The 19630-nt window shown below is 37.9% G+C and overlaps 1 protein-coding gene across 2 annotated transcripts in view; it reads left to right on the forward strand.

Moving 5' to 3' along the window:
* LOC150092024 (FUN14 domain-containing protein 1) overlaps positions 1 to 19630 on the forward strand; it is a 97765-nt gene that overhangs the window by 54010 nt on the left and 24125 nt on the right. For both annotated transcript variants that reach the window (XM_090377833.1, XM_090377824.1), the window contains one exon: positions 9048 to 9123. In XM_090377833.1, coding sequence (XP_090233959.1) covers positions 9048 to 9123 — 76 coding nt within the window. The remainder of the gene's footprint in view (positions 1 to 9047; positions 9124 to 19630) is intronic.

Below are 19630 nucleotides of genomic sequence, written 5' to 3' on the forward strand. Positions count from 1 at the left end.
GGGGATTCACAGATTAAAGGTTAAAAGTAGGCAGAGCTGAAGGTGATTCTTGCACTACTTCTATTAGAATAAGCAGCAGCCTGGAGCAAGGGGTGCTGGGAGTTTCAAGGACTGATGGCGGTCATTGTGAAACAGGTGGGTATATGAAGCAGTGAGCTGTGAATATTTTAACAATGGGTTCGCAGTTTTTCCGACTTTCTACCGAGTAAATTTGATCAGTTACGGAAGTGATGTCATCCGTGGCTTCCGCTAGAGGCGCTTCCCACGCTTGCACTACTAGTAGTGTAATTAGAGCGCGTGATGCATTTTTCATGACTGGTATGATATCTCGAGTCAGGGGCGGACAGATGAGCTTATTACCACCTTAACCATGCATATAAGTGAATGTGTAAAATGTTCCTAGGTCTATCTAAAAAAAATTAAAAACCTGGTTGTCATGCCTCGCCTTACAATGATAACTGGATACAACAGTGTCTGGAGTTCTAACTTTTTAAAATTTTTGAATAATATGACGACACAATCATGCTTTCTGAAGTTACTACTGCAGTAAGTATGATTGCAACAATACAAATATTTGTCAACAATTTCTTTTTTTGGCTTGCATTTTCGTTATATTCCATTGTTAGGTGCCCTAACACCTGTGTATGTCACTTCAACTACAAGATCGGTACATCAATTGGTGCTATTTTACAGAGATATTTAGATACGTTGCACTCGCAAGTATACATCTCTTACTTTAGTTATCATAAATCCATTGTATCTTGTCTTCCAGAAATTATGAAAATCTGCGAATGATCAATTAAATATTTACAATAAAAAAAAAAAAAAAACCTCTTTTATTTGGTAATCGATATATACAAATCAAAATACCTAAAAGAAATGCAAAGAATGTTTCTCATAAACTATCTACCACGCGTGCCCGGCACACGCGCAACTTTTTTATTCGTCTTTTTTTTTTAACAACTAGGGAAATATAATGGATACATTTTTTTCATGATAAAATTTTAATATTGCGAATAAAAAATAACACAAAATATTTCGAATATCACAAATAACATAAAAACTATCACAAAACATTCCACAATCTATAAACAAATATTACATAAAGAACAAACTTTCTAGAAACGTACACAAAAAAAAATCACAGATTACATGAAAAAAAATTATTTCACAAAATATTCAAGAAAAATTTATTCTAAAAATCACCAATTTACTTTATTAATATTTGTTGTCGATCTTCTGCCTTGCTCAATAGCTGAGTGATTATTACAGAGGAATGATTTGACGTAATGATCCAGATCAAATTGAAGCAATGGTTTCCATTTAGATGGATGGTCATCATAATCTGCAATGCGTTTAATTGTCAACGTTATTTATTCATTCATTCATTCACACAATATTATTCATTACGCTGAAAGCTCGCTCAGCTTCAGCACTACTAATCGGAATGGTTTCCAAGATATTTCTGGCTTTCTTAATTGAGAAGGGAATTTCACTCGATTTTAAAGATAAAATGTCTTCGACAAAATCTCTAAAATCATTAATTTTTATTTCATATTTTATCAGAAAACTTAAAAATTTCTTATCCGGTTTACACCGCCTTGCCACCAAGACGAAAGTTATTTCATATGCCACGATTTCGGGTAGTGTATGTTTAAAATTTCTTTCAATGGTATCATTATTTTCTTTATTTAACTTTGAAATCGCCCTGTTGCATTAATAACTTATCCTTTAAGGATAAAACACTGAGTTTAATAACTTGTCACAAGGTAATTTTTTACTTTCGATTTTGATTCCTTCAAATTCTTTCCACTTCAACACACTCTCAATTTTAGCTTCATAATTCTTCAAATTAGCAATAGCATTGATAGTTCGAATAATTAATTTATCTGCTTTTACCATAGTGAATATGTAAAGCTTCTGAAAGGTAAGAGAGCTCCTGCAGGATGTCGATCATTAGTGCTAAAAGGATTAAGAAATTCTAAATTTAAAAGTCGATTTAATAATCCGGAATATTTAACTTTTGGTTCAAAATGTTTGCACCAAGCGGTATGATTCCTCCAGCCCACAATTGCTATCCGCAAGCTAAAAGCTGCTCATTGTGGCCCGAACACACAACCGATCTTTATAGTTTCCATATCAAGTTCTTTTGCAATCATCCTTAATTCGTGCTAGTTTTTTGGAGATTGATGATACAGTTTTTTTTTTTTTTAATTATTGCCTCTATGCCATTATATTTTAGAACGTTTTCTTCACAGTGAGAGGCTCAACAAAATTTCAAAATCTGACAACATTTCATCTTAAAGTTTATATAATATCTTAGTTGCCTCGATCCCCCTCCCCCACCTCCACTTTGCAACTGTCACTAGTTCTTTGAATACTGTGCAAAATGTCGGAATCACATGGATATTCAGCTACTGTGACCATGTAAACATAGACAGGAGAAATTTACTGGAAGGCATGGATCACTCACTTCTCCGAAAAACATACGCCCATTTGTCAGAGTAAAGGGGAACCACAACACAGGTTGACCAGGGGCTATTATCCATGTCGGGAATCTTCTTAATCCTCTGACTGGCTATGGAAAGCATATTGACTAGCACGACTTCTGGGTATGTGACTGCTTACATTTTACTGACACCACTAACATTGTGAAATGGTAATCCTTTTCACCCTTCATTTGCACTTTCTAATTACCTAAAAGGCCAGAGGTGAGAACAATACATACAAAGTTGTCTCTCCTAATCCGTTCATTACATGGAAATTTTCTTCCTTCAGCGGAAACTATTTTAAATGCAATTACCAAGGAAAAACAAAAAAATTCACAATAAAGAATTTCGTGAAACAGAAGTTGGACTGTCATTAAATCAAAAATGAAGCAATTTTAAAATACATAACTGATTGATTGCACCATTAAAATGCTGGGAATGGTATGCCCCACCTTAGTTTCGGCTCTGGATACTCAATAAATGCATTCAGGATTTCATTTGTAAAATAAATTATTGTCTCAACAATGGGCTCGCAAATTTTAAAAAAAAAAAAGTAACAATGGACTCTCGTGAGCCCATGCGAGCTCACTATAGCTCACTACTGGGTATATGGGTAACTAAGAATAAGAATAGGTGCATGCATACCAATGCTAGAAGTATAATAAATAAATTTGATGAATTTGAAGGATTGGTCAAGACATCAAAGGCGGATATTGTTGGGATATCAGAGACGTGGTGTCACACAGATATTAGGAATGCAGAATTGAAATTTCGGGAGTACAATGTGTACAGAAAGGATAGACATAATAGGAAGGAGGAGGAGGTGTTATGCTGTTTATTAAGAAAAACATAAAATCAAAAGAAGTGCATCCAGTTGATATAGATGAACAGTGCACTGTTCAGTCAGTTTGGGTGGCGCCTCCGTAGCCAGGTCGGAAGGAGCAGCAGTGCGTAGCACACGCTTCTTGATTAGACCAGGGTTCGAGCCCGTCACCACCAAATACGGAGGATGCAGAAAGGTCAGGGAATGACCACCGCATATTCCTGGAGCAATATGGCCTTAGTTGCTAATGCTCCTAAAAACCATATAACAAACAAACAAACAAACAAACAGTCAGTTTTGTGTGACATAAACACTGCGAAAGCCAAAATAAGAGTAGGTGTGTTATAGGCCTGATGACTCGAATGAGTACAATGGACATTTGTACAGAGAAATAGAGTGGGTTAGTAACTCAGAATGTCTTATAATGGGGAATTTTAACTTCCCAGATATTGACTGGAACTTGTGGGTTGGTCACTCGCACACTAGCAAGGCTTTTGTGGATTTATTGGATGATTGTTTTCTACAGCAGCATGTTTGAGAGGCAACCAGAGAGGGTAATACTCTTGATCTGGTTACCAGTAGTGATCATTCCTGTATTAAGAATTTGTAGATAAAGGAACCATTAGGCGGCAGTGATCACAGTATATTGATGTGGGATTTACTTAAAAATATAATTACCATCAGGGATAAAGGAAAGGGTTTTTGCTCCCATAAAGGTGACTACAGTGGTCTCAGACAATTTTTAAATTCTGTACAGTGAAATCAACTGATGACATTACCAACAGCAAATTGTAAGTGGGAAGCATTGAAGGAATTAATCGTGGAAGCTACTAAAAGTTACATACCTATTAAGAAATATTGTTCAAGGTTTAGGCCTAAATGGTTGTCAAATTAATTAATGACACTCGTGGCAGAGAAGAAAAGTGCATGGGATGCATATAAATTATCAGGCGACACAGAAGCCTATGGCAGATATAAGCTAGTCTATAATCAAGTTACAAAGGATGTTAGACAGGCAGGCAAAGACAGATTATGAGAAACCTTTCGCAAAAGTTGCTAAGAAAAACAGCAAGGATTTCTTTACTTGTATAAACTCTAAAAGGAAGGGGATGAATCTGATTGCTCCAGTTGATATCAATGGTTTGACTGTTGATGATCCTGCTCAGATGGCAACCAAACTGAATGAGCATTTTGCATCTACATTCACACATGAGGAGTTAGTAAGGTTTGAAAATGCCAGAAGGTTATCAAATTGTAGCCAGGTGCTTAATAAATTTGTAATAACTGAGAGCAAAGTGGAGGAGAAATTGTTGAAGTTAAACATAAGAAAGGCACCTGGGGTGGATAGGATCTATTCAGTATTATTAAAGAAGGTGGCAAAGGAAGTAAGCAAAACCTTAGCCATAATTATGAGAGCATCCTTGGACTTAGGGGAGGTCCTCACGACTGGAGATGTGCAAATATATTCCAAATTCACAAAGGGGGATCAAAGGGTGACACGAGTAATTACAGATCAGTTATTTTAACTTCTGTTCCCGGTAAAATAATGGAGTCAGTTGTTAAAGTTGCATTGCAGGATCATTTAGACAAGACTGCAGCAATAATTCAGACACGGCATGTGTTTGTTAAGGGAAAGTCTTGTCTGACAAATCTGATTTGATATTATGATGTGATTACAAAAATACTTGGATTTCAGGAAAGCTTTTGACACTGTTGTGCATGGAAGACTACTGTACAAATTGGAAAAGAATGGTATTAAGGGTAAGTTGGTACAATGGATAAAAGGATGGCTGAGTTGGACAAGACAGAGGGTGGTAATCAATGGGTGCTGCTCTTCGTGAACTAATTTTATTAGTGGAGTCCCACAGGGTTTGGTGTTGGGTCCACTGTTGTTTTGTATATTTATCAATGATATTTATCAATGTATATTTATCAAGAATGGTATTAAGGAAGTTGATACAATGGATAAAAGGACGGGTGAGTTGGACAAGACAGAGGGTGGTAATCAATGGGTGCTGCTCTTCGTGGACTAATGTTATTAGTGGAGTCCCACAGGGTTTGGTGTTGGGTCCACTGTTGTTTTGTATATTTATCAATGATATTGATGAAGTTATATCAGGCTTAGTGTTGAAGTTTGCAGATGATACAAAGGTTCGCAGGGTTGTTAATGACAGCAATGGCAGTGTGCTACTGCAACAGGATCTAGAAAATTTGGGTTGATAGGCTGAGAAGGGGCAACTGAAGTGTAACATTGACGAATGCAAAGTACTGCACATGGGTAGAAGTAACCCCAGAGAAACCTACCAACCGTGTGGTACTACACTTAAGGTGGTATAAAATGAAAAAAAGACCTGGGAGTAATTGTGCAGTCAGATATGAAGTTTTCTGAGCAATGCAGACAGGCTGCCAGAGCAGGTCATGGGGTTTTGTCAGTGATATACAGGAATTTTGCTAGCAGGGAAAAGGAGGTGATTGTCCCTCTGTATAAGGCAATGGTCAGGCCATGCCTTGAGTACTGCGTACAGGCAGGGCTGGCCCGAACAAAAGCGGGGCCCGGTGCAAAGTTGACTTGCGGGGCCTTGATACAAATTCGTACAACAAAATAATTTATTGCATTTTGATATTTATTACATTGCACAAATTGGTTTAGTAAGGATTACATGAAAGTGATAAATAATTAAATTATTTTAATAAACTTAACATTTCAATCACAAAAAAATCTTTAATAAATCAAATATGAAAAATAATTGCATCATATACTTATAAAATATAATTTGGTATGCGACTTAATCGAATAAGGTCACAATATGTGATTTTTTTCATTTTCTTACATGTTTTATAGCAAATTCATTGATAATATCATCATAATTTAGTTTTTTGGCTATTTCGGATTCGATAGATAAAATGGCTAAGGAGGTAAATTGTTCTTGACTAATGCTAGATCTCAAGTAATTTTTTATTATTTTCAATCTTGAGAAAGATCTTTCTGCAGATGCGACGGTAATTGGTAAGGTTAATATAATTTTCAGAACAGTAACAAAATTTGGATACAATTCAAATAAATTATTTTTCAGTAAATATTGTAATATTGTGATCCCTGAAGGCAAAACTCGACGACAAATTTTGATTTCATTAAATAAATCAATGCAATCAATATCGTCTTGCAAGGTAGCATTTAAGAAGATCGTTTTCAGTCAGTTTTTGAATGTTATCCGAATTATATAAAAAAACATGATGTCTCATGTTCGTGATAAATTTCGAATCTTTTCTTAAAAGAAATGATCGCACTATTGATTATGACTAGAAAATATTGAATTCTGAAATATTCTTCGCCTGATGAAATAGGCTGATCGGTTCCTTCATAACAAAATTGCTTTGTTTTTTTTCGTCCAGTTCTTTGATTCTTAAATTCAGATATCACTTGTAATTCTTCAGCTATTTCCTTTGCAGTTATTAAAGAAGATTTGAATCCCGATTCACGATACTGTTCAAAAAAAATTAAAAGGCCTTTTAAATGTGAATTTGCAGTATCGATATCTATATTTGAATTTTGAAATATCTTGCTCACAATATTTACTTCATTCAGTATGTCATACCAAATGACCAAACTTAATAAAAATTCAAATGAAGTAAGTTTATTTTCGATTGATTAGATTTCGTTTTCATGTCACTAGTATGTTCATAAAGGTATTTCAAAGCTAGAGAAAATTGTGGTACTTGGTATTTCACACTTTCGAGGCGACGTTCCCACCTCGTTGCTGACAGGTTTTGGAGTAAGATGTTTGACATGCTCTTTTAATATATCCCAGCGTATCACAGAACTTGCAAAAATATTATATATGCTTTGTAAAGTCCCAAAAAATGAATTTGCAAGAGAAGATAATTTTGAAATGTCTCCAAGAACTAAATTCAAATTATGACTTCAGCATTGCATATACTGTGCTTTGGAATTCTTTTGCAGGATAAGTGCTTTGATCAAACCAGTATTAACTTAAAATTTTCTCAGAAGAAAATTTAAGTCAACTTTTTGAATAATTTCGAATTCACTCAATCTCTCGAAGGTAGAAAGCGAAAAAGGGCTGAGAAAACCTAGTCGGTGGTATATATATATATAGCCTTTAGAGTACGATAACTATGCAAACGCTGGCAACATATAATCGTACGTCTGAGTGACTTGTAAGGAGAGATATTTTAAATATATTTGAAAGAAAATATATTTTTCCGTGTTCTTTGGAGAATTTTTGGCAGGCTTTTAGATAATGTTAATAACATGATTATTGACATTTTATTTCTTATGTATATTAAAAATATGGCCATTTTATGGCGATGTCGCTAGATTTTGCGACGGTATTAAAACAAAAAAAAAATGAAACCATTTTTATTTTGCAAAATGAGTCAGTGGCGCGGGGCCTTCAGAAACGCGGGGCCTTGTGCGCTCGCACCGTTTGCACCCCCCCCCCTCGGGCCGGCTCTGCATACAGGTCTGGAGGCCTCATTTTAGGAAGGATGTAGATTTGCTTCAGTGTGTACAGAGAAGGGCAACAAGATTGGTGAAGGGAATGAAGAGATCCTCTTACCAAGAGAGGCTTATGTTCTGCAAATTGCAGTGGCTGGCACCTGCGAGGTGATCTGATTGAGGTGTATAAGGCCTTGAATGGGTTGAGCACGCTGAATTCTGATGGGATTCTTCCACTTGTTCAGACTACGAACCTAAGGGGGCATAAATTCAAATTGAGGAAAAACAGATGTAGAATAGATGTTCGGAAATTTGCCTTTAGCCAGCGGGTGGTTAATTGCTGGAACAAAGTTCCATCTGTCGTGGAAGTTGATAGGTTAAATAAATTTAAGGAGGAACTGGACAAACATTTAGTGGGAATTGTTTTGTAATTTTTTTTTTTTTTGGCTGATGCTGCATAAGCTCACTTGCTTTCTTGCATCACATGCCACCACTACTACTACAAGGTGTATAAGGCCTAGAATGGTTTGAGCAAGCTTAGTGCTGATGGAATTCTTCTTCTTGCTCTGATTACTCATCTGAGGGGACATAAATTCAAAATGAGGAAAGACAATTGTAGAATAAATATGTGGAAATTTGCTTTTAGCCAGCAGATGGTCAGTAGTTGGAACAAACTTCCATCTGTTGTAGTGGAGGTCAACAACTTAAATAAGTTCAAGGCATAACTAGACAAGCATTTGGAGTGAATGTATGGTGTGAAATAGGAAGGGTTTTTTTTTTTTTTTTAATAAGCTTGTTTTGTTGAATCATATGCCCCTACTAATGCTAATCGCCGGGTGTATGCAAAAAATTCTAATCATTATAATAGTTTAAATGTTTGCGTGAATATGAACACAGATTCACGGGCTTTATGGGGTTTTTTTTTTTTTTCAAGAGTGAAATAAAGCAATGATAAAGGAAGATGTTTTCTCATTTTGAGTGCATTAGATGAATTTATATTTTAACCCTTAACCAGGTACAAAAAATTTCTAATAAACCAATGTGACCAGTAAAATTTAAGGGAGAACTGGACCGATTATTAGAAGGATTGGGCAAAAAGAATATCTCTTTAAGGTAAATTAATTTTGCCCATTGTTTTGAACATTCCTTCTAATAATAATTTTTTCCTCCTGAAAAACAATGCTTGGCTTCTTAGACCCTGTGCCTGGTACAGGGTTAAATTTATTTTTTCCAGAAACAGAAAAAAGATTGTTTACTTAAATTTTTTTCTTTCTTTAAGGTGTGCTGGTTTCATATTTGTCAAAGTTGGTAAGACAGCTGCAACTGCACTTGCTGGAAGTTTATTCCTTTTTCAGGTGTGATTTTTTTTTTTTAATACTCTGTGCAATAAGACTTTTTTTTTTTAATAGTAAACTCAAACATAAAAGGTTGTTAAACAATAGTATTCAACCACCATAGCTAGGTTTTGAGATCTGGGATAAAAGAAAAAAGTTGGTGGCAGTAGATTTGAATATCATTACAACATCTACAATGTATTTAGGAAGGCTAGACAGGGTGGCAGATTATTATTACATGTCTAAAATGGCTTGTCCATGAAAGGAGTATTCCCCGAATGACTTTGTTGTGTACAGTAACTAATGCATGACAGCATTAAGTCTATATGGTATTACTTCATACCATATAGACTTAATGCTGTCATGCATTTCTTTGCTTCCTACTACTTCGTAGGAAGCAAAGAAAAACAAAAGGGGGGATATGCTAAAAAACCATGAGGAATATGATAAGAGTATCTATGAATGCAAACAGAATGAGCAAGGACACTACAAGTGCAGTATTATTAGAAATTTCCGTATGCATCTTCTTGATTGGAGCACTTGGAGGGAAACTCATTATGGGAACAATTTTTAAATCAGTTAAATGATTCCTTATATGAGTATGTCAGGAAAGTACCACAGACAGGTGTTAATCAGGTCCAGAATATATTCTAGACCTGATCAACACCTGTGATCATTATCTTTGACATCACTAAGGAAACTGTTAGCGAGGAGCTGGTTGAAGAGGTCTATGACTGGAACCTCAGTGAACATATTACTATCAAAGACAAGTGTAGGGAATTTCTTCCTGATTACACCATGACAACTGCATCTAAACAAAACATAAACTGGGTCATTGAATACTTCCCCCACAATCTATAATCACATCACAACTTGAACTAGGCTCTATATAGGATGGTTGTTGCACAGATACCAGGAACATTAAATTTGAAAGTGACTGCAATTCTGCCCAGACACGATAGGAGGGAGTACATGATGAGAGCCTTGTCAATCAATTTGGCCCTGGAGGGAATGTGCAAGGCTCAAGAGGTAGAATTTTTTTCAGCGTGGTCTGTGCTTGTTAACAGGAGAGACTGCTTCTACAGGAATGGAATACACTTAAATACAAAGGGTGCAAGAATATTTGCTGATGCTATCGAGGCAGTGTTAGGTGGGTCTGGAAAACTGCTAGCTTGGGGGGTTTCAAACACTAAAAGGTTAAAAGTAGCCGCAGGCAGAGGTGAAGGTGATTCTTGCACTACTTCTATTAGAATAAGTAGCGACCTGGAACGAGGGTGCTGGGGGTTTCAGGGAATGATGGCAGTCATCGTGAAACAGGTGGGTATATGGGATGTGTCAGGGTAACTAGGAATAGGTGCATGTATGCTTGCATGTATACCAATGCTAAAAGTATAGTAAATAAATTTGATGAATTTGAAGTGTTGGTCAAGACATCAAAGGCAGATATTGTTGGGATATCAGAAACGTGGTGTCACACTGATATTAGGAATGCAGAATTGGAATTTAGGGAGTACAATATGTACAGAAAGGATAGGAAGGGAGGAGGTGTCGTGCTGTTAATTAAGAAAAACATAAAATCAAAAGAAGTGCATCCAGTTGATATAGATGAACAGTGCACTGTTGAGTCAGATTGGTGTGACATAAGCACTGTGAAAGCAAAAATAAGAGTAGGAGTGTAATATAGGCCTAATGACTCGAATGAGTACATTGAACATTGTACAGAGAAATAGAGTGGGTTAGTAAATCAGAATGTCTTATAATGGGGGATTTTAACTTCCCAGATATTGACTGGAACTTGTGGGTTGGTCACTTACACATTAGAAAGACTTTTGTGGATTTATTGGATGATTGTTTTCTGCAGCAGCATGTTCGAGAGGCAACCAGAGAAGGTAATACTCTTGATCTGGTTATCAGCAGTGATCATTCGTGTATTAAGAATTTGCAGATAAAGGAACCACTAGGTGGCAGTGATCATAGTGTACGGATGTGGGATTTACTTAAAGATATAATTACCATCAGGAGTTAAGGAAAGGGTTTTTGCTTCCGTAAAGGTGAGTATAGTGGTCTCAGACAGTTTTTAAATTCTGTACAGTGGGATCAACTGACGATGTTACCAACAGTAAATTCTAAGTGGGAAGCATTCAAAGAATTAATCGTGGAAGCTACTAAAAGCTACATACCTATTAAGAAATATTGTTTAAGGTTTAGGCCTAAATGGTTATCAAATGAACTAATGAGACTCATGACAGAGAAGAAAAATGCATGGGATGCATATAAATTATCAAGCCACTCAGAAGCCTAAGGCAGATATAAGCTGGTCTGTAATCAGGTCACAAAGGAGGTTAGGCATGGGAAGGCAGATTACGAGAAATCCTTGGCAAAAGATGCTAAGAAAAACAGCAAGGATTTCTTTACTTATATAAACTCTAAAAAGAAGGGGATGAATCTGATTGGTCCACTTGATATCAATGGTTCGACTGTTGATGATCCTGCTCAGATTGTAAACCAACTGATTGAGTATTTTGCATCTACATTCACACATGAGGAGTTATTAAGATTTGAAAATGGCAGAAGGTTATCAAATTATAGCAGGGTGCTTAATGATTTTGTAATAACTGAGAGCAAAGTGGAGGAGAAATTGTTGAAGTTAAACATAAGAAAGGCACCTGGGGTGGCAGGGATCTATCCAGTTATATTAAAGGAAGTGGCAAAGCAACTAAGTAAACACTTAGCCATAATTATGGGAGCATCCTTAGACTCAGGGGAGGTCCCCACGGACTGGAGATGTGCAAATGTATCCCCACTTCACAAAGGGGGATCGAAGAGTAACACGAGTAATTACAGACCAGTTAGTTTAACTTCTGTTCCCGGTAAAATAATGGAGTCACTGGTTAAAGTTGCATTGCAGGATCATCTAGACAAGACTGCAGCAATAATTCAGACACAGCATGGGTTTGTTAAGGGAAAGTCTTGTCTGACAAATTTGATAGGATATTATGATGTGGTTATAAAGGAACCGGACGCAAAAAATAATTTTGATATCATATATTTGGATTTCAGGAAAGCTTTTGACACTGTTGCACATGGAAGACTATTGTACAAATTGGAGCAGAATGGTATTAAGGGTAAGTTGCTACAATGGATAAAAGGATGGTTGAGTGGGAGAAGACAGAGGTTGGTAATCAATGGGTGCTGCTCTTCATGGACTAATGTTATTAGTTGAGTCCCACAGGGTTCGGTGTTGGGTCCACTGTTGTTTTGTATATTTATCAATGATATTGAGGAAGGTATATCAGGCTTAGTGTTGAAATTTGCAGATGATACAAAGGTTCGCAGGGCTGTTAATGACAGTAATGGCAGTGCGCTACTGCAACAGGATCTAGAAAATTTGGGCAGATGGGCTAAGAAGTGGCAACTGAAGTTTAACCTTGACAAATGCAAAGTACTGCACCCAGAGAAACGTATCAACTGTGTGATACTACACTTAAGGTGGTATAAAATGAAAAAAAGACCTGGGAGTAATTGTACAGTCAGATATGAAGTTTTCTGAGCAATGCAGACAGGCTGCCAGGGCAGGTCATGGGTTTTGTCAATGATATATAGGAATTTTGCTAGCAGGGAAAAGGAAGTGATTGTCCCTCTTTATAAGGCAATGGCCAGGCCATGCCTTGATTACTGCGTACAGGTCTGGAGGCCTCATTTTAGGAAGGATGTAGATTTGCTTGAGCGTGTACAGAGAAGGGCTACAAGATTGGTGAGGGGAATGAAGGGATCCTCTTACCAAGAGAGGCTTAAGTTCTGCAAATTGCAGTGACTGGAGACTAGACACCTGCGGGGTGATCTGATTGAGGTGTTTAAGGCCTTGAATGGGTTGAGCACGCTGAATTCTGATAGGATGCTTCCACTTGTTCAGATTATGAACCTAAAGGGGTATAAATTCAAATTAAGAAAAGACAGATGTAGAATAGATGTGCGGAAATTTGACTTTAGCAAGCGGGTGGTTAATTGCTGGAACAAACTTCCAATTGTCGTTGTGGAAGTTGATAGGTTAAATAAATTTAAGGAGGAACTGGACAGGCATTTGTAGGGAATGGTGTGATTTTTTTTTTTTTTTTGGCTGGTGCTGCATAAGCTCATACACTTGCTTTCTTGCATCACATGCCACCACCACCACCACCACTACTACTACTACATTTCCCAGTTCCCAAGTGCTTTCACTCTCAAGTTTGGGCACACAACACATACTTTTTTAGCATTAGCATTAGCATTAGTAGAGGCATATGATGCAAGAAAGCAAGCTTATTCAGCATCAGCCAAAAAAAAAAAAAAAAAAACACACACCACTCCCATTTCACCCCTCCGTTCGTTCGAAATACCTGTCCAGTTGAGCCTTAAATTTGTTTAGGCTATCAACTTCAACAACAAGTGATGGAAGTCGGTTCCACCAACCAACCACCCGCTGGCCAAAGGCAAATTTCTGCACATCTATCCGACATCCGTCCTTCCTCAATTTGAATTTGTGCCCTCTGAGCTGATTATTCTGAGCAAGATGAAGAATCCCATTGGCATTGAGCATGCTCAAACCATTCAAAGCCTTATACACCTCTATCAGATCACCTCGCCGGTGCCTAGTCTCCAGACTCTGTAATTTGCAAAACTTAAGCCTTTCTTCGTAAGAGCAACCCTTTGTTCCATTCACTAATCTTGTTGCCCTTCTCTGTACCCGTTCCAGCAGCTCCACATCCTTCCTGAAATGAGGCCTCCAGACCTGTATACAGTACTCAAGATGTGGCCTAACCATTGCCTTATACAAGGGAATAATCACCTCCTTATCCCTGCTAGAACTTGCTAACAGATTACCTTCTCCTGTGGCCTCTCCTATGAGTGCCTCCTATCTGCACAAACTGCAAGGCAAACAACCATTCCACTCCATACACAACTCAAAATGCACCATCTACCTGAAAGCTGTTATTGCCAACAGAATACCAATTATGGCAATAAAAGCCTAGTTATCCATATACACCAGACCAAATAAGACATTATGCCTGTCATCCACTACCTTCAAAATATCTCAAATATACCTATTAACCAGAAGAATCTGCTATCAGTGCCGATGCTCTCATACAGATCCAAAATTGGTCAACTATGCATAAGCTAAACATATCTCTTGAGAAAACCCAAGTAATTTTAATAAAAGAAAACCTCAGTGTCTTTTGAGTGTCTCCCATCAAAATTAGCAATACTCAAATCAAGGTGCCTTCGTAGCCGGGTGGGCAGGAGCAGCAGTGCGTAGCACACGCTTCTTGATTAGACCGAGGTTCGAGCCCATGACCACCAAATATGGAGGATGCGGAAAGGTCAGGGAATGACCACCACATATCCCCGGAGCAATATGGCCTTAGTTGCTAATGCTCCTAAAAAAAAAACCAAACAAAAACAAACAAACTCAAATCAAACTAGTCAACAAATTCATTGATATAACGCTTATCTACCATATCTGGCTCATTTTGCTGGAAAAAAATCAGAAGATACACAACACTGATTTCAAGGATCTCAAAATGTGATTAGGTGCTAAAACATTTTATCCTCTCCACCATCTACATAACCCACAACCAATACTGAACCTTTTTTAACTCTTGCGTGACAGAAGGCTGCTTTCCTCAACAGTGGAAGCAGGCAGCTTTAAAATTACTCTTGAAAAGCCTAGACAAACCCTTAGCAGAGGCAAAATCCTATAGACCTATTTCTCTACTAGCTATAATGGCAAAGATACTGGAAAGGCTGATATTACACTGATTAGAAAACTATTACTAAGGAGCGCAGCTTTCTTCACTCTTTCAATATGGATTTAAGGCAAACTCCTGTACAGAGGATGCCATTCACAAAATCATTGTTTCTGTCCAATCTGCCCAGTACAACTATTTGTTAGCCATCACAATTGACTTTGAGGGCACTTTCAACAAACTCTGGTGGGAAAGCATCCTCAGAATGTTCAGACGCCTCCAGGTTCCTAACAAACTCTTAAGAAGCTACTTCCAGGACAGAGGAGTCTCAGTAACAACAAAAATCATTACAAAGGGAGGCCTCAAGGCTCAGTGCTGGACTCTTTTTGTTGGTCAATGGTTCTTGATTAATTTCTAACAAAAGAATTGGATCTAATGCAAACAGTGGCCTTTGTTGATGATGTTCTTCTGGTGGGTGCCCAGTCATGCCTCCAATTAGAAAGAAAATCGAACGAGTTTCTGCAACAACTACCAACATTGGCTTCAACAAACAAGCTTAAAATATCTCCCAGCATCCCAGCAAGACCATTGCCATCATAATGAAAGGGAAACTTAGCGAAAACAGGAACTCCAGTATCAAATTAGGTAATAATCCAATCAGCCACACCAAACACTGGAAATACCTAGGTATCATAGTGGACAGCAAGTTTACTTTTCATCTACACATTCTCTGTATCAAATCAAAAATAGGAAAATTTATAGGTATGATCAGGAAAGTAACCAGTTTGGCTGAAGAATCAGGGGAAAAGGCACTGGTAGCCCTATACAAATCAGGTCAGGTTTTCTTGCAGTGGTAACTTATGGAGCCAACATATAATACCAGCAAACAGGCAGGGTAATTATAAGGAAAAAGTTGGGGTCCCTCCAAATATACTTTTGGCAATATCAAGAGCCTGTAGGACAAGTTTAATCAGTGCCCTCCAAGTCATAACAGGTAACTTACCCTTGAATGCAGCAGTCACCTATATGTATTGTTGCTGCATTGGATCACTTCCAATGCAGCAACATGGCTGAACTAGACAAACATTTGGAGTAACCCGATGGGCAAAATGGGAAGTTTTTTTTTTTTTTTTTTGGCTGATGCTGTATAAGCTTACTTTCTTGCATCATATGCCTCAACTAATGCTAATGCTATGTACAGGATTTCTTTACTGCCTGAGGAGACAGATACCAGCAAGCTTCCTAGGAATAACAGGAAACCTCATGAGAGATCCAGAGATGGAGAAAAGAGAAATTATGAAAAAACTTACAGAAATCTGGCAGAACAGGTTAGGAAGAACAACATACAGATTCATACTCCAAGTGGATGTTCTGACAACTAAATAACACTTGTGGTTTGCTCCAGGCCTCAATTTGACCTACATAATAACAATTCATGGGCCATTCAACAAGAAGTTGTATTCTCTGGGACTGGTAGAGGACAGTATTCCTATAGAGAAGAAGAAATATGAGATCATATCCTCTACAGTTGCACTAACTATGAGGACAGAAGTCAATAATAGCTAGAATAGGACCTCTTCCCAGAGGAGACGAAAAACAACTTCTCATGAACAAGAACACCTATAGTCACTTTTCTATGTACATATATACATGAAGTGATCCAAAGCAGGAAGACTGGTAACATACACATAGACTGGTAACACAAAATCAATCAAGTTTTTTCTTTTTATGAAAATCCCAAATACAAAAGGTATTAGAACTTATAGTACTTAGTACCATGCTTAGGTTGGAGGTTGTGAAGACGAAAGAAGATATTTGTTGACATTGGACTTGAACTTCTGTAGACTGTAATTTTCAGGAAATACGTATGAAGGTAGGCTGTTCCAGAAAATGGTAGTTGAATGAATAAATGAGGAAGATGAAAAGTTGGTTCTGTGAGTTTGAAGTTGGATGTTGGCTGGTGGCAGCACATGTTCGAACTGTTTTGAAAGAGAGAGCAGGAATTATAGAAGCCAATTCAGAGGAACTGTGCCCATGGAAGTATCTGAAGAAAAGGCATGCAGCAGAAATAGTACATCTATGAGACAGAGAGTGGAGAGACTATTAGAGAGGAGTCATTAATTAACCTAACTGCCCTCTTCTCAATGGAATCTAGAAGCCTGAGAGAGGTTTTGTGGGCAAAGATGTAGGAACAATATTCCATGGTAGTGCGGATTTGTGATTTGTACAGAGTGAACAGCTGTTTGGAAGAAAAGTAACGCCGAGAGCGAAAGAGAAAACCAAGTTTTTTAGATGCAGAGGAAGCAATATTTCTAATGTGCTTGTGGCAAGAGAGATTATAAGACAGGGTAATCCCCAAAAGAGATATATCATTTTGCCTAAAATCAGTGTCACCAAAGGTAAGCATAGGAGCAGAAGAATCCTTTTTGCCAGATATAAGACAAGACTGAGTTTTAGAAGGATTGAAATCAACTAAGTTGTCTTGCCCCACTGGAGAATTACCTGGAGATCGGCATTTAAGGAATTGGTAGTGGATATTCCAAAAGTTGAAGCTGATTGAGCAAGGCAAGGTTTCTCAAAATGGAAAGTGGAATGCGATGTGCTATCATCGGCAAAACTATGGATAGGATTTCCAGTCAATGGAAGAAGGTCATTAATACAAGAGGAAAAGAGTGGGGGAAATAACTGAACCTTGGGGGACATCAGCATTAGTGTAGAAGTTACAAGACAGGGAGCCATCTACCATCACCCTCCTCAGTGAGTGATCAGAGAGAAAACTGAATAACCAATTACAAAAAACAGTCGGCAAACCGTAAGATGGAAGCTTGTTTAGAAGACCTTTATGCCACACACGATTGAAAGACTTTGAGATGTCAAGAGCAACTGCTTGTGTTTCACCGAACTTTTCCATTGAATGTTTCCATAAATTGGTAACATAAGCCAGAATATCACCAGTGGATCGACACTGAAGGAATCTGTACTGGCGAACGTTGATGAGATGGAAGGTTTCTAGGTAGTTTAAGAGTTGGTGGTTAATTGATTTCTCCATTACTTTAGAAAGAGTACAAGAAATTGCAATGGGACAATAATTGGATGGGAGGGATTTGTCACCCTTTTCAAGAACTGGCTGGATATGAGCAAATTTACAAGCAGAAGGAAAAATACCTTTGGAATAAGAAAGTGAAAAAAGGCGGCAAAGAACAGGAGTAAGTTCAGGAGCACAGATTTTGAGAACAAGTGGAGAAATACCATCAGGAACTGGAGCTTTCTTAGCATCAAGATTCGTCAAAATCCTTCTGACATCCTTTTTCTGGAAGACCACAGGAGACATTGAATGGAGTGTGTTGGGAATGGTGGAAGGTGTTTTACCAAGATCATTAATACATGAGTTGGAAGAAAAATTGGATGCTAGCAGGTCAGCTTTATCCTTGGCTGAAGTGTAAACAGAACCATCTGGTTTTGACAGAGGTGGGAGCAGAGATGGGCAAAAGTTGCAGCCAATAGCATTGGCAAAAGACCGGAATGCTCGGCTACCAATAGGGCAAGAAGCAAGTTTTCTACTCTTAGAGAAGATTGAAAAGAGGAAATTCCAAATTACCAAGTCTCTGAGGGAATATCAGAATGGGCATATGCACAAGTACCACCTTTGAGGCGAAAGGAATCATATAATGAATAACTTTGGCAACTGAGATGAGCAGTAGCTAAATCAACGGAAAACTGAGATTCTGTCAGAAAAAGTACATGGGGTTTGGCAGACTGCAAGGGGAAATGGAAATTGTTGAGATTAGAATTGAGATCACGTATATTTGGGAAATGAACCAGTAAGCGTTTAGGAGGTTTAGATCTTTTCGCAGATTAGCTTACTCTATTAGTTTGACTATTTATGGTGTATTCAATAGTAAGAAAAAGTGGGGAGAACATGCTGTATGAAGTAATGAAATTTTTGGATATGGCTTACACATGGTAAGAATATACCCAGAACCTTGATATAACGTGGCCTCGACAATGCTCCCCGCATACACACTACTCGGACTCCCTCCAGTCACTATTTGGCAGAGTAGAATTAGCAAGATTATACACTAGCTGATCGAGAAGCCTTCTAAAGAGTTACCAATAGGTTCAGTTTGGTGTACTAACTAGCGGCTGGCCTGCGAACACCGTTTTAGAGCTGTACCCTCGAAATGTAAGGAAGATTAATTTCGCCATGATGTTCATCATAACCTGAAAAGTCATCAGTCATACTGCATGATGGAAGAGATGGGGAAGGGTTGACCGGAACTTATCTCTGGAGACTAAACATGGGTTCCACCACTTCAAACCTCCAATAAGCCAAGTGGTGGTATTTTACCGGTTGATGAGATTCATCTACCACCTAGTACTGCCTGGTAACATAGAAGGGTGCCATTCCTCCATGTGTGTGTGGGTGCCACACCTCGATCCCTGCTTACGTTGGTTCACACCTGGGTTGGTTCACCCACCATGTACTTGTGAATGGAGGTTATACCCAGGATTACTAACAGTCCCACCATCGTGAAAGTGCAAGGAGAGGATTTTGCTGTCACAGACTGTCCGGATTTCACCGAAATTGGGACCACTTGACTTGAGTTTCACCCGAATATCAGATCCATCAGCATTTTATACTCCCAGGTACCAAGTACGGCTTGTCAGGCCTATCTGAGAGAATGTTTATGACAACCTCAAGGACCAGTTTGGGGTTTTCATAAAAAAAAAAAAAAAAAATTTAATACACATTGGAAAGCTTCAATTTAAGGTTTTTTTTGTTTTTTTTTTTTGTAACATGTTCA

The sequence above is a fragment of the Mastigoproctus giganteus genome, chromosome 1 (assembly GCF_048544385.1).
Source record: "Mastigoproctus giganteus isolate SK-2022 chromosome 1, ASM4854438v1, whole genome shotgun sequence".
NCBI lineage: Eukaryota > Metazoa > Arthropoda > Arachnida > Uropygi > Thelyphonidae > Mastigoproctus > Mastigoproctus giganteus.